Source organism: Chiloscyllium punctatum, chromosome 32, assembly GCF_047496795.1.
Source record: "Chiloscyllium punctatum isolate Juve2018m chromosome 32, sChiPun1.3, whole genome shotgun sequence".
Taxonomy (NCBI): Eukaryota; Metazoa; Chordata; class Chondrichthyes; order Orectolobiformes; family Hemiscylliidae; genus Chiloscyllium; species Chiloscyllium punctatum.
Genome location: NC_092770.1, coordinates 66,906,868 through 66,923,339, shown reverse-complemented (window position 1 = coordinate 66,923,339; position 16,472 = coordinate 66,906,868). Strand labels below are relative to the sequence as shown.

Sequence of the window (16,472 nt, the reverse complement as noted above, 5' to 3'; positions counted from 1 at the left end):
CCGTTAACCACAACCATCTTCCTATGTGCCATGCATGACTCGAACCAGCAAAGAGTTGTTTTTCTCCTGATTCCCATTGACTCAAGTTTTGCTCAGTCTCTTTGCCACACTCAGTCAAATGCAGCCTCAAGGACAGCCATTCTCACTTCACCTCTGGAATTCAGCTCTTTTGTCCAAGTTTTAACTAAGGTTGCAATGAGGGCAGAAACTGAATGGCCTTGGCAGATCTCAAATTAGGTGTTCCTTCAAGACCTCTTTAAATCCTCAGATTGTAGTGATTAGCTACCAAAAATCATGTGTAAGCCTGCCCTTTTTGTCAAGTTTGAATGCAGCAACTGGAGAAACTTATATGGACTCATGCATTCAGTTCTACCATAGAGAATAAATTGTTGTCATAATGTTGAGGACAATTACTCTTAGCTCTTGCATTTCTCTTGCACTCAGGTGCTTTAGAGTCTGGTAGTCTGATAGAACTGACATGGAAATTATGGAATGTATTTGTAGATGAGTAGATGTAACTTCTTGGCACTACACTGTAAAACATCTTGTGCTTAATACTTCTGAAGTACTTGATTGACTAAAATATTTAAGTACTATAAAGTTGGAAATATTGCAGTCTGTCTGTTTTTTTTTGTTTTTATATTGAATGAGGGACAAGTACTGGTCAGGACACTGAAGAGAACTTCAATGGCTCCTCCAAACATTTTGCTAATGATTGAGAAGACGATTAGGGCAGCAGTTGGCTAGGTACATGTGCATTGTCTTTGAAGATGAAGTATTCCAATGCAATTTTCCACATTGCCTGTGAATGCCAGAGTCATCAATACTTCGGAATATTTTGCAAGTGAACAGGTTAGTTCTGGTGGATTAGGTTTTGAACTTTTTGTTTTCTTTTATCAGATGCAGGTATCACTGACAAAAGTTGGCATTTGTTGCCCATACCTAATCACCTTTTTAACTGCGTGGCTTGCACAGCCATTTCATAGGGTAATTGAGAGTCAACCACATTGACATTGGTGTGGAGTCATGTACACCAGACCAGATAAGGAGAGTAGATTTCTTTTCCAATAAGATGTTGATGAACCAGATGAGTTTTTCATTATAACAATGGTTATGTGATCGCCATTTGGTGAGCTTCTAAATTTGGATTTTATTGAATTCAAGTTTTACAACTGTCGTGGTGGGGTTCAAAACTGTGTGCCCAGAACATTAACCTGGGTCTCTGGATTACTAGTCTAGTAACATTACAACCATCTCACCATCTCTCTGGATATTGTTACCCTGATCTGCTAAGTCTTGGTTTAACATGCAGAAATTCCTGTGTTGTAGTTTCTTACAGAAGTATGCTCCTTGTATGCTTTTTGATAATCTCTATTAAACTAACTTTTTCTCCATCACTTTAATGGAGTTCTGAGAGTATTCAGGATGACACGTTTGTAGATTTCATCACATGTTTGGACTACTCGTTTTTCTACAAGTCCCCATCAAACATGGTGGTAAGTACCACTACCAAACAACTATGAAGAAGAAACCACTATATTTGTGATAGGAAAATTGGTCAGCAAAGGTTTAGTAGATTACTACTGCACAGGATCTCTCATCACCTCACATTGGTGTATTCTGGCTATTGTATTCAGGACTGGGACAATGTGGTCAGTGTTGGTAGTACTGAGTTGCTTTTGGTGTTGGAAACTGTCCTCTGAAACTTGAGGCATACTGAAAAATATTTTTGTGAGTATGAATGTGAAAATTTGTTCATGCTTTTTCTGGAACAATCAAAAATAGGGAGTGCTCGAGGAACTTAGCAAATCTGACAATATTTATGGAGAGAGAATAGCAGTCAGCGTTTCAAGTCCAGTGACTCTGTCAATGCTGTTCTGACAAACAATTATTGGTCTCAAAACATTTAACTCTGTTTCTCTGTCTACCGATGCTGTCAGACCTGCTGAATTTTTCGAGCACTCGGTTTTTGTTTGTTTCAGATCTTCAGCATCACCGGTTCTTTGCTTTGTTTTAGTGCTTTCCCTGACTTTATCTGACGCAAACCCATGATACTCCATTAGGTTTGGAACCATACTGATGATTCCAGGCCAAACCTACCACCTTAATGGTGAGACGGAACATAACTGAAAACTGGTATGAGTGATCATTCTGTGCGACTGAGGGCACACATGGGTCAGACTAAGTAGAGGTTGCGTGATCAGTTCTGAAATTAAAAGTAAACCAGTGACCATAAATCCCCTTTTCTTTTCCGCTTTTATTCCATAAAGTACCAGGTTTATTGAATTTACTGTTATAGCTTTTCACAATAGAAATTACACTTCCAAATTATCCATGGTTTGTAATAGTTAAGGTATTCAACAAATATCCATGGTTTGTAATAGTTAAGGTATTCAACAAATATCCATGGTTTGTAATAGTTAAGGTATTCAACAAATATTTTGGAAAATTTGAATTGGAAAGTGTCAATGGCTGAGAGTGTTTTATACATAAATGAATAATATCAGTGTCCTAATAATATCTTTACACTTGTTCTCAACAGCAAGCAAAAATTGAGGAGGAAGAGCTTAGACGTAAACAGACTGCTGGTGATGCAAGTGAATGTTCAACATCTGAACTGTCGAAACGTCCACGAATAAAAAAGAGTGCATATTTCAGTGATGAAGAGGAGCTGAGTGATTAATTTTTTTTGTAACAATGAGTACACATGTATTTAAATGGAGAATTGGTGTTAAAAATAAAATTCCAGATTATTTTAAATGACGGTTCGTGGCTCTTGAACTACTAAAAACATTGCAAATATGTGGACTGGATATTTTAATACTTTTTTTGTAATATGTGAGTTTTTCTTAAGTGTATTCATTATTCATTGTTATTACTGCAAACCTCCAAACTGGTTGGGGATTTTGACGATGCATGCAAGCAGTTTTGAACTGTAACTGTCCGCACAACTCTTTGTACATCAATAGTTAATGAAGAACTTTTTTTCCTCTGTTATAGCCACATTCAGCTATAGACTTGGAACTGTCGAACTCACCTGAGACAACAATCTAACAGTGGTTAGCACTGCTGCCTCACAGCACCAGTGTCCCAGCTTTGATTCCAGCCTCGGGCAACTGTCTCTGTGGAGTTTGCACATTCTCCCTGTGTCTGTGTGGGTTTCTGCGGGTGCTCCGGTTTCCTCCCACAGTCCAAAGATGTGCAAGTCAGGTGAATTGGCCATGTTAAATTGCCCATATGGTAGGTGCATTAGTCAGAGGGAAATTTGTCTGGGTAGGTTGTTCTTCAGAGGGTCGGTGTGGACTTGTTGGGCCGAGTGGCCTGTTTCCACACTGTAGGGAATCTAATCTAATCTAATCTAATCTATTGATTACAATGCTGGACAAAATTTGTTTTCATTCCCTTGGGGAAACAATTCCTTACATTCTAAGTATGCAAACAATTCCCATTGAATGTCATTAACTGCAATGGGAAAATAATCTGTGATGAATCAACTAGTGATTCTCAATTGGTATTGCAGGCATTAGGGTTGAAAAATCGTACAAAAGTAAGTCAGTTTTTGAGCTCTTCCCTTTTTTTTCGCAATATGAAAATTTCATTCTCTACTGTGAACTTAGATTAAAAGGAAATCACAATGACCTATCACAATTATAGTATCATCTTTTTAATGGAAACTCTTATCACTTTTTTATTTTGCTTTAATAAATTACAGTCCCAAATTTCTGGATTATATCTTTAAACTGTTAGTTTTGTTGGTAATTATAGCATTCCATATTACACACTTGGCTCATCTAGCCAAATGAAAGCAAAATTATAATACTTCTGAAATTAAAAACTAATTTCTGGAAGTGTGCAGCAGATTAAGCAACATCAACAGAGAAATATTTAACATTTCAGTACAATGAGTTCAGTATATAACTATTGCTTGTATCACAGTTTCAAGTGTTTTTTTTTACTTTGAAAGAATAATAGTTATTCTATGGTCTTTTATCTTGATTTTTGAATTGGAAGTAACTTTGAAACAGGAATCTCTTCTCACCAGTCATTGAATACTGACTTCAGACAGCATGTCTCGATGGACCTAGACTTGATGGACTTAACGTATTGGTGTTTAAATTACAGCACGTTGGCTATTTGCAACCTATAAGTTCTGACAGAGTGACTCTCAAACCCTGTATGTGTGTTTTTTACTTTCTGGTTATGCTGTTTTAATTTCATAGGTTTGTTAATTTGAAAAGAGATCTTGCTGCTATTGTCTCACTTGGTGAATAAATGCAAAATTAGAACACCAACAACAATTTGTATTCACTGTTTGGGATAAATAGCAATTATAATTCACCCTTCACAAGATAACTGCAAAAATCTAAATGTTATATCTCAGCAGCCTATAAAGTTAAAAAGCTTGACCCTCCAACTTCAATGAGAAGATTTGTTTCAACGTAACTCCAATCTAGCATAATACAGAGATTATATGTGTTAGTGCTTTATAATGACAGAGCATTGCATCATCTAAATTGATATGTGATGTGGAAAATTGGCTAGTACATGTAAATAAAAAATAAATTAAAAATCCGTCTTTTTGCCACTCTTATCAGTTTGATGCAATTAGATTGTTATAGCCTGTGATCATAATGTGACTGTGACTGGAGATGGTAACCCCAAATTTGCTGCTTAGCGTGAGCACAGTCCAATTAACTGCAACCTTTATTTTCTGGCGATCTGATGTTCTTAGGCCTATTTGCCAATCGGTTAGCTCAGTTGGCTGGTTTTCAATGCAAAGTGAAGCCAGCAGCATGGGTTCAATTCCCATACTGGTTGAGGTTACCATAAACTACTCCTCAACATCACACCTCACCCAAGGCATTATGATGCTTGGTTAAACCACCACCAGTCATCTCTGTCTAAAAGCAAAGTCATCTTCCTTGTTAAGATTAGCTACCTTAATACAGATCAGGAAACTTTTCTAATTATTGTAAATGCATTGATCTCTGTAAACCTAACAGAATAGCTTGTTTATCAGCTGTGTGTCAGTTTATTGGTCACAAGTTTTCATTTCAGTGCTAAAACCTCTGCTCCGATGTCTTATTTTTCCTTGAATCATCAATTATGTAGAGATGTAAACTACTAGTTGCAGTATTGTTCTCAACATGAAGCACCAATTAATCATGTTGTACAGCAGGTAAGCCATCAACCACTCCATTTCAAATTGCTCTCTGAAACTAGCATCCCTATCTCAAACCTTATGCAAATTGTTTCTCTCCTTTATCAATGTATAAATGAAAGTGTTCTTTATGCTAGTTTCAAATGTGTGAAGGCTCAAGAGCTAAGGAAATAATCTCATGCAATAGCTGCAGATCTGAAAAATTCAAGCTTTGTTTGCAAATCTCAGATTCATTCTGCATTAATTTACAGGATAGATTTAGGCATTCACTTTGATTACTTGCTTTGCTGATCAACAGCTGTTTGTTTGGTACACAGTACTTGCATCTTAAATGTTTCATTTACATTTTCTATTCATTCTTCAACTAATCTTTTAAATCCATTTTGCTTTTCTTCACTTCAAAAGGTACTGCGAGGAGATTTCACTTGCGATTCCTGTTCGAATCAACTGTTTGCATGATGTCAGCTATGGAGTCAGATTACAATGACCATTTTCTTAATATTTTTCCTAGTTGTGGAGCTGTCTTCCAGGAACTTTAATCAGCCGGGGAAATCTCCAATAAGGAATTTAATGCACAGCTGAACAAATAGTTGGTAAATTCCCTGATTTGCTTTTCTTCACCTTGGAGTGATATACAAATTTCCATGTTACTATATTATGGCAGAGCCCACAACAATACTCCTTTACTGCATTTTACCATTGTTCTCTGTTAGGAACTATACAGTTGGCCACAGTAGTCTCCTGTCTTCGCCTTCATGAGTTGTATCTCTACTGGTGAAACATTCAATGCTTTATTTTACCAAGTAGAGGTGATAATGTAGATGTATGTAATTAGTTGATACATTTGCCATAAATATGTCACGCACCACAAAAACTAGGAACATTCTCGACATTGGCCTGAAACATCAACTCTGTAATCCTTCTCGGAAGCTGCCAGCCTGCTGAATATTTTCATGATTTGTTTTTATTATAATCCAGTATTAGGTTGCTTGCTTATATCTTTTGCTTCTGTCAATCCTATTTGTAAATAAATCTAAATTAGTATTTGAACTTGAACAAACTGGCATAATGTGTGATACAGCAAACTTCTTATAAACAAGCACGTGTGGGACCAAGAATCTGTTTGGTTGATGAAATATTCTGGTTGATCAAGAGTAAAAATACACGAAGTAATAGACACACAATGCAGGGGTATGCACATCATTGTTACACTTTACAGCATAAACCAGTTGAATAATAATACAACTTTACCTTCAATAGAACTTACCGCTAGAGCATCTTCTCACTTGCATCCTCAACTGACAACTCTTGACATTGTGGAAATTGTGATAATACGTTAACTTCCAGTATATATGGTATGTCATTTTTGCCAGTTTATCGAGAGTGCTGATTCATTAGGTGCCAGGTAAAACCAAGTTTGCTGTATTTTCTGACATCCTTCAATTTCTCACATGACCAGTTTGCCACAGATAAGTTAATTAATTGGCCTGAGCTTTGCTTTACCAAACCAAATACTGTACAAAAATAAATGTAGGTTTTGGTTTGAAGGATAGTCTACTTATCAAAATGAATCCAGCCACATAACCACAAAAGGTTATGAAATAAAGAAACTTATCATGTCAATAGATTTAAGTGAATGGAATATAAGATGAGGGAAAGAATTTTGATTGAAGAAGGTTATTTTACCTTTCTAATAACTTCAGACCACACTGAAGTAATGCACATTATACTGCAATTTATTTTCTGTGGTGAGAATTGCATTTAATTTCCAATGTATACCTTTTATAGTAATTTAATTACTTTTTTAAGCATGGTCACTGTTACAATCTAGAGAAGGTTACTTTAGTTGAGTGAATTATTAAGTGAAGAAACATATAAACAATTGGAGGTTCAATATGTGTTTGGGCTGATTTAAGCAAGGGCAGTAATGTAATTAGCCTTCATCCCCCTTTTATTTGGACAGGAAGATTTGCATTTTTCAGTCCCAAGATGCTACCTAGTGATCTCTTGAAACAATCTCACTACGTTATTAGACATACTTGGGTTATCTAGTGCGCTGATGTACAATATAAGTTAGGTAAATGTGAGGTGATGCATTTTGGTAAGACGAACAAGAGCAGTACTTGTACAGTTAATGTTAGGGACCTGGGGAGTGTTGTTCAACAGAGGAACTTGTTCAGATACACAGATCTTTGGAAGTTGCATCACCGGTAAAGAGCGTGGTTAAGAAAGTGTTTGGCATGCTTGCCTTCATTGCTCAGATCATTTAATATAGAATTTGGGATGTCATTTTATTGTTGGTAAGGACAGTTTGAGTACTGTGTGCAGTTTGGGTCGCCCCACTGTAGGAACGATATTATTGGAAAGGGTGCATAAATATTTACACTGATGTTACTGATATTGGAGAGTTTTTGATTTTATAAGGAGAAGCTAGATAGGCTGGGACTTTTTTCCCTTGAACGTAGTGGTAGATAGATATATAGTTACAACATTTTTTAAAAAAAATTGGAGAGTTATATGACTTGGAAATGTTTAGAAGGCAATGAGCCAAATGCAGGCAAACAGGTCTAGTTTATTTTGGAAAACTTGGTCGGTGTACACAAAAGCTGGACAGAAGGATCCATTTACATGCTAAATGACTCTGACTCTACTTGTCTTGTTCTTTCTATGGCTTTATCTGTATGTCCAAACAATTTCAAGAGCTTTGTAATTGAACACAATAGGTACGTCTCTGTTCAGTCATATTTTTCAGTATCTTTGCATTAAGTTTCTCCTGTTTTTCTCTTGAAGCAGTCTCGCAATCGCCATATTAAACTGCCACATGTCTGTCCAAGGTTTTCATGAAGGTTCTTGGAATTCCTCTTAGGAACAGATTCAGAGGTAGGAGTTGGTCTTTTATCTAATATGCATATGAGGGTTCAGTTTATATCTGTTGCCAAATTCGTAATCTCTTGAATGCCGATCCATCTGGGGATTCAGAATGTAGGATGTGCAAAGAAAGATATCATACTCCATCTGACTCCAATGTATTAACCTAAATTTCAACTGGACATGCTTTACATAATTTATTTGTTTCTGGTGAGCTCCGAATAAAGGAAAGGCACTTGGTCAAAAAATATCGATGCTGTAAAGGAATGGACTTAATAATCATGATTGTGGGAAATTATTTCAAGACTGGTAGTACATAATGGTCTTCTGAAGTTGCAATGACTGGATGATTCTGGTATTATTTGTAATGACAGCCCTCCAGCATTGCCCAAATGGCTATTCTTTAACTAAAAACCTGGATATCAAATGTTGGCAGGCAGTGGGGAATACTGTTTCAATCCCTTCACTCAGTGTCCATACATGCAGTTCAATCAAAAGCTTTTGTTCTAATATTGAGTAATATAACTGGAGGGTGAACATCATTAACTCATTACCTGTTAGATTGTAATTCTATTCTAGTGTTTTGCAATCAACCCAGTTGGGTTTTTTGGATCTTGTTCTTTTTCTTTCAACTTTGCAATCATTACTTAGTTCTTATAGAGTCATAGAGACATATGGCACGGAAACAGTCCCTTTGGTCCAACTCATCCAGTCCCACCTGCCAGCAGCCGGCCCATATCCATATGATAGGTCTGTGGACTTCCCAAATTTTCAACTTTTGAAATGTGTTAAAGCAAAGAAGTGCAGATGCTGAAGATCTGAAACAAAATTAGAAGTTGCTAGAGAAACTCAGCAAGTCTGGCAGCATCTATAGAGAGTTGATGTTTTGAGTCTCGCGACTCTCTTCTAGAAGAAGAGTGAAGATTAGATTAGATTACTTACAGTGTGGAAACAGGCCCTTCGGCCCAACAAGTCCACACCGCCCCGCCGAAGCGCAACCCACCCATACCCCTACATTTACCCCTTACCTAACACTACGGGCAATTTAGCATAGCCAATTCACCTGACCTGCACATCTTTGGACTGTGGGAGGAAACCGGAGCACCCGGAGGAAACCCACGCAGACACGGGGAGAACGTGTAAACTCCACACAGTTAATCACCTGAGGCACTACAACACGCCCATTCACCATTATCCCTACAGTCACTGACTCTCATTGGCTCTAGGCTAGGTAATTCTTTTACGAACAAAAATATAAACCCCTCTGGGGTCTCTCCACCTCCATATCTTTGATCTGCAAAAGCCTTCCAAAATTTCTGTGCTGCAATTTTAGCCTACACATCGTCACATTTTTGTCACTCTACCATTGGTAGCCAGACTTTCAGCTGACAACGTCCTACATTTGGCAATTCCGTATTTAAACTGCACTGCCATTTTTTTCTGTGGAATGTGCCTTAAAACATACTATTTCAATCAAGCTTTTGGTCTTAGATACTAAAATTGCCATGCACAGTTCAGTGTTTTATTTGATTATGCTCCTATGAAACATCTTGGGATATTTTGCGACTTACTCAAATAACTTCCTTTTTTTTTAAGTAGACTTCAAGTCTTAAATTACCAGGAGTGATTACACACATTGAGGTTGTATTCCTGAAATTTAGACAATGGAAGAAGGATTCCATTGAAGTTTTGAAGATATTAAGGGAAGCTGATTGGGGAAATATAAATGATGACCGCTAGTTAGGGGAAATAGGGAAAAGCTATTGCTGCTGATTGCAAAACCTGGGAAAAGAGAGTGTAGTCTAAAAATTACACTATTTAGTTGAGGAACACTTCTCTACACTGTAGTAGAGATTTTAAATTGTCTTCTGCAAATAATAGTTGATGCTCGGTCAGGAGTGAGTTCTGATTGCCGGAAAAGATCTGAAATAAATTTTCTGGGTTCTTCTTTTGCCTCTTTAAGGTGATTTAATTGGCTGTGGGTTGATAAGGAGCAGTTGGTGGAGAGGGTCTCTGTTTGTGTTCCAGGTGTCATACATGGGGTAAGTTTGATGGAACAGCAGGTCTTTTCCTGCCAGTCATTTTTACCTGTTTGTCAAGTGCTTGTATCGTCTAGGTCCATTGAAAGTTGCATTTGGCATGTAAAAGTCATGATTGCTTAGTTTAACATTAATACTCAATGTGTTATAAAACTGTCTTCTCTAACTTGCTCCAAACAGTGGTAAATCAAGAAACAATGACACAAAAAATCTTCAAATCATATATGATCAGCAAAACCATTATTATAAAGTACTGGCAAATTCCCACTAACACCTTATTTAATACACATGATGCAAAGTAATAGAAATGGTGGAAATCTGAAATAAAATCCAGAAGATTGTAAGTACTCATCCAATCAGACAGTCCTTGTGCAGAGAGCCAGGTTGGATTATGATTCATATTTTAGGAGCATAAAGTTATGCATTCTTAATTGCTAACTTGCAGGATGTTCTGCCAAACCCCTCTTCTTTCATCTCATTTCCTGCACATACCAGTAGAATTTTTGGCTGTCATTTATATTGAATGTTATTATTGTTATTGAATATATATTTAATATTCACCTATTCCCTTGCCTTTTATTATTGAAGTATTTCTATATTATCCATTATCCTAATTGAATCAGCATCTCTACAGTCTTCAGTTATCTCTAACTATATGAAAAGGTAGATGTGTATTTAACAAGATACAGCTGTAACACAAATGTGTCCAAAATTTCAATGGTTCATTGTGTAAGTACACTGTATTATGGAATATGAATTGGTCTCAGCTAGTGGAGTGGTAGAAGTGGTAGTAGAACTTTTGTGGCTCTTCTGAACAATTCAAAATGTTATCAGGAATTTCACATCCAGATGTTTTCTATCCAACCTTTTCAGAGATGTTATTATTTACATCTGAAGCATGTAGAATTTGAACCTGGTCCTCTGGCTCAGAGGTCGGAACATTACTAAAATGCCACAAGAGCTCTTCCCAAGTTCCACTTCTAATGACTGTCTAGCATCATTGGCTAATAATGTCTATATATGGAACTCAACTAAAGACATTAATCAGCCTTGTCTGTCATATCCTTCATGGTCAAATGGTGCACCAGAGCTCAATGGATCCTCCCAAGACATGTCACAGAATTATAATCGGCCAAAATTAATACCTTGATTAAAGGTGGGGGGGATATCAGGATAAATCTTTCATCACTTCTTTTTATCCTTCTCCAACCTCATCCTTCTCCTCAATTTAAATAACATCTAAGCTGTAAAGATACAGTTAGAATATGCTGTGCAGGAGATACAGATGCGACAATCGAGCAGTAGTCCCTTTAAAATTGTGCAAGCATAGCAATCTCAAAAGGACCATGCAGTTCAAGAAATTAGTCGTCCATGTTGAAGTGAAATTAAAAGGTACATTGCTCCTGACTGTAACCTCTTTTGTATCTGCCTTGGAATAAATTCTTCCCACAAGTCATTACGAGGCATTTGTAAATTTTCAATGGTCAAACTCCAAATTCTCTTACATTTCTGCTCAATCTACCTTTGATGCTTTCAGCTATTCTTTCATTCTTGTTGTCCTGGAATGACTGCGACCTCTGTGCCACCAAGTCTAAGGGTTGTAGAATGTTTATGGTGTATTAATATTGCAGTGATTACTTGTATAATCTTGCAGCCATCTGCCAAAACCATTAAATCTGGACTACAAATAGAGCCTCCTATTTGATAGGCTGAATAAACTCGTTTTATCTTATGATTTCTCTTCTGCACCTCAAACCATCTCTTTAAACACACTTGCCATTCCCTTCCACCTCCAGTCATCACGAATCCCATTCTCTTGCCATTGACTAGAGGCTGACTCAAGCTGTTCGTAACAGCTGTTTGGGAGGTCATGCCTGACAAACCTGTTGGAATTCTTTGAAGAGGTGACAAGTAGGTTAGACCAGGGAAACCCAGTGGATGTGGTCTATCTAGAGTTCCAAGAGGCCTTTGATAAGGTGCCACACGGGAGGCTGCTGAGCAAGGTGAGGGCCCATGGTGTTCGAGGTGAGCTACTGGGATGGATTGAGGATTGGCTGTCTGACAGAAGGCAGAGAGATGGGATAAAAGGTTCTTTTTCAGAATGACGAGCGGTGTCCCGCAGGGTTCAGTGTTGGGGCTGCAGCTGTTCACGTTATATAATAATGATCTGGATGATTTATTATTAAGGGACTGGAGGCATTCTAGCGAAGTTTGCAGATGATACGAAGTTAAGTGGACAGGCAGGTAGTACTGAGGAAGTGGGGAGGCTGCAGAAAGATCTAGACAGTTTGGGAGAGTGGTCCAGGAAATGGCTGATGGAATTCAACATGAACAAATGCAAGGTCTTGCACTTTGGCAAAAAGAATAAAAGCACAGACTACTTTCTAAACCGTGAGAAAATTCGTAAAGCCATAGTACAAAGGGATCTGGGAGTGCTAGTCGAGGATTCTCTAAAGGTAAACATGCAGGTTGAGTCTGTGATTGATTAAGAAAGCGAATGCAATGTTGTCACTTATCTCAAGAGGATTGGAATATAAAAGCACCATTGTGCTACTGAGACTTTATAAAGCTCTGGTTAGGCCCTATTTGGAGTACTGTGTCCAGTTTTGGTCCCCACACCTCAGGAAGGACATACTGGCACTGGAACGTGTCCAGCAGAGATTCACAAGGATGATCCCTGGAATGGTAGGTCTAACATACGAGAAACGGCTGAGGATCCTGGGATTGTATTCATTGGAGTTTAGAAGATTAAGGGGAGACTTAATAGAGACGTACAAGATAATACATGGCTTGGAAAGGGTGGACGCTAGGAAATTGTCTCCGTTAGGTGAGGAGACTAGGACCCGTGGACACAGCCTTAGAATTAGAGGGGATAAATTCAGTACAGAAATGCGGAGACATTTCTTCAGCCAGAGAGTGGTGGGCCTGTGGAATTCATTGCCGCAGAGTGCAGTGGAGGCCGGGACGCTAAATGTCTTCAAGGCAGAGATTGATAGATTCTTGTTGTCTCGAAGAATTAAGGGCTACGGGGAGAATGCGGATAAGTGGAGTTGAAATGCCCATCAGCCATGATTGAATGGCGGAGTGGACTCGATGGGCCGAATGGCCTTACTTCCACTCCTATGTCTTATGGTAACTTTTTCCGACCCTGTTTACTCTCTGTCATCAAGGTTTCCAGTCCTTTCGGTCATTTGCAGCTGAAACCCTTGGCTACACCATTATCACCACTCATCTTGATAATTCTAATACTCCTTGTGGATAATCTCCCATGTGAACTAAAGGTCATTGCAAAACTCACTCACTTGTGTTCCTTGATTATTTTCTGCACTCACTAACATGCCATGGCTTTTGGCCTGGAAACATCTTAAGTTCAAAATTCTCCTCTTTTTGTTTTGAAATCTCTCTGTAGCTTAATCTCTTTCTATCTGTAACCCCACATCCCTCAGATTTTTGCACTTCACCAGTTCTGGTCACTTGCACATCCTTGATTTACATCACTCACCAGCTTGTAGCCATGCTTCTACTCTTATAACCTCAGTTTTGGAATTTCCCCGAGATTCCTCTCCATTAAGATGCTCTTTTAAAACCTATCACGTTGGCCAAAATTTGGTTATTTGAACTCTTATGACTTGGTGTCATATTTGTTTGATACTTCTGTGAAGTGCATTGGAATGACTCACTATGTTAAAGGAGCCTTACATGCACAAGTTTTTGTAGTTTGTAGCCTATTTACTGTATCAATAAGATTTAAGTGCAAGCCATACTATCCCTCAGGCTGTTTGTTTATTTACTAAAATGGGAACTGATCAACTAACTCTACATCCAATTCAGTATGTGTTGATTTTCTTTAAAAAAAACACAACTTTGAAAATATGATTAAGCAACCAAAGCGCTTTCTAGGACAAAATTCCAAAAAAAACCAAGTGAAGAGCTTTCTCACATTTAAGTCCAAAATAGCTGGTCCCTTATCCTAAGACTGTGCAGCTTATTTCTAGAATTTTTAAATAGGGGAAACTGTCTTTTAACATCTTTTTGAGAAAGCTGTCTCAATCTTATCTGTTTCAACATGATTGCTCCTGACTCTACTAAATATCCAGCAGTCTCAGCCTACTCTTCTGAATCTTTCCTTCCAGGACAAAGCTCATCCCAGGAAATGTTGTAATTGTACCTGCCTCCATCACTTCCTCTGGCAATTTGTTCCATACGTGCACCACCACCTGAGTGAAAAAGTTGCCCCTCAAATTCCTTTTAAATCTTTCACCTCGCACCTTAAACCTATGCCCTCTAGTTTTACACTCCCCTACCCTGGGTAGATCTTGGCTATTCACCCCCATGCCTCTCATGATTTTATAAACTTCTATAAGGTCACCCTTCAGCCTCCGACGATTCAGGGAAAAAAGCCCCATCCTATTTCTCAACCCTTTCAAGTTGAACAACATTTTCCTAAAAGCAGGGACAGCACAAATCAATGCAGTGTTCTAAAAGTGGCTTCACCAATGTTCTGTACAGCCACAACATGACGTCCCAACTCCTGTACTCAATGCACTGATTAATGTGCCAAATGCCTTCTTTACCACCCTGTCCACCTGGGACTCCACTTGCAAGGAATCGCACACTTGCACTTCTAAGTCTCTTTGGGAATACTCCCCAGAGCCTTAACATTAACTGTGCCAGTCCGGCCCCTGATTTACCTTCCCAAAATGCAGTACATCTTGGCTTATAGGGTTGAGGACAATCCAATCTTCCACTTGTCAGTCCATTGGCCTATCTTATATCAATCTTATATCAATTTTGTATCCAATTGGCTAGCTCCCCTGGATTCCATGTGATCTAACCTTGCACATCAGTCTACCATGCAGCAACTTGTCAAACACTGATTTTCCCCGATCAGTCATTGTTCGTTCTAAATGCATGTAAATCCTGTCCCTTAGAATCCCTTCCAGCAAATTGGGGTGTTACGCTGGCACACTGGTTAGCATTGCTGCCTCATAGTGCCAGGGACCCAGGTTTGATTCCAGCCTTGAGTAACTGTCTGTGTGGAGTTTGTACATTGTTCCTGTGTCTGTATGGGTTTCCTCCCACAGTCCAAAGATGTGCAGGTTAGGTGGGTTAGCCATGGGAAATGCAGGGTTACAGGGATGGTGTGGGTCTGGGTGTGATGCCCTGCAGCTCGGTATGGATTCAATGGGCAGAACGACTTGCTTCCACACTCTGCAGAAATTCTATGAACTTACCCACCTCTGACATCAGATCAGGCTCACCGATCTAAGTTCCCAGGCTTTTCCTGACCACTTTTCTTAAATAGTGGCACCACTTTAGCCAGTGTCCAATCTTCTGGCACCTCGCCTGTGTCTATCGATGATACAAATATCTCAACAAGGGGCCAAGCAATCTCTTCCCTAGCGTCCCACAAAGTTCTGGGATACACCTGATTAGGTCCTGGGGATTTATCCATCTTTTTTTTTCGTTTTAAGATGTCCAGCATCTCCTCTTCTGTAATGTGGAGACGTTGAGACATATATTTCCCCACATTCTTGAGTTTCTGTGTCTTTCTCCACAGTAAATACTGATGCAAAATACTCATTTAGTATCTCACCCATCTCCTGTGATTCCATACATTGTCTGTTGATCTTTAAGGAGTCCAATTCTCTCCCTAGTTACTGTTTTGGTCTTAATATATTTGTAGAATCTCTTAGGTTGGGCATATAGTGTTAAGGACAATCCAATCTCCCATCCCCTTTTTTTGCAGTTCTGATTTCCCTAGTCCTCCAGGATTCACTTGATTTCAGCTGCCTATACCTGACATATGCCTCCCTTTTTCTTGACCAGAGCCTTAACTTCTCTACTCATCCAGCATTCCCTTCATCGACCAGCATTGACTTTGGCACCAACAGGAACATACTATCTCGGAACTCTCACTGTCTCATTTCTGAAGGCTTCCAACTTTCTGACCATCCCTTTCCCTGCGAATAACCTCTCCCAATCAACTCTTGAAAATTTCTGCCTAACACGATCAAAATTGACCTTATCCCAGTTTAGGGCTTTAACTTTTAGATCAGGTCTATCCCTTTCCATCACTATTTTAAAAGTAATAGAATTATGCTCACTTGGCTCTGCCTTATTTTCCAAAAGAAGAGCACATTTTTCTCCTCCTCTAGTAGGTCCACATACTGAATAAGAAAATTTCCCTGTAAACACCTATCATATTCACCACCATCCAAGCCCTTGACAGTATGTCAGACTCCGGTCAATGTTTGGAAAGTTAAAATCCCCTAGCGTTACAACTCTATTATTCTTACAAACATCTGAGATCTCCTTACATATTTGCTTCTCAATTTCTTACTGACTATTGAAGGGCTTTTGGTACAATCCCAATAAAGTGACTATCACTTTCTTACTTCTCA

At 38.7% G+C, this 16,472-nt stretch overlaps 1 protein-coding gene across 1 annotated transcript in view; it reads left to right on the top strand.

Moving 5' to 3' along the window:
* Positions 1–4,298, top strand: part of zcrb1 (zinc finger CCHC-type and RNA binding motif 1) — a 40,088-nt gene extending 35,790 nt beyond the window's left edge. The window contains exon 8 of the mRNA XM_072552599.1: positions 2,543–4,298. Within this exon, the coding sequence (XP_072408700.1) occupies positions 2,543–2,683 (141 nt within the window). The 3' untranslated portion in view covers positions 2,684–4,298. The remainder of the gene's footprint in view (positions 1–2,542) is intronic.
* Positions 4,299–16,472: the final 12,174 nt, after the last annotated feature.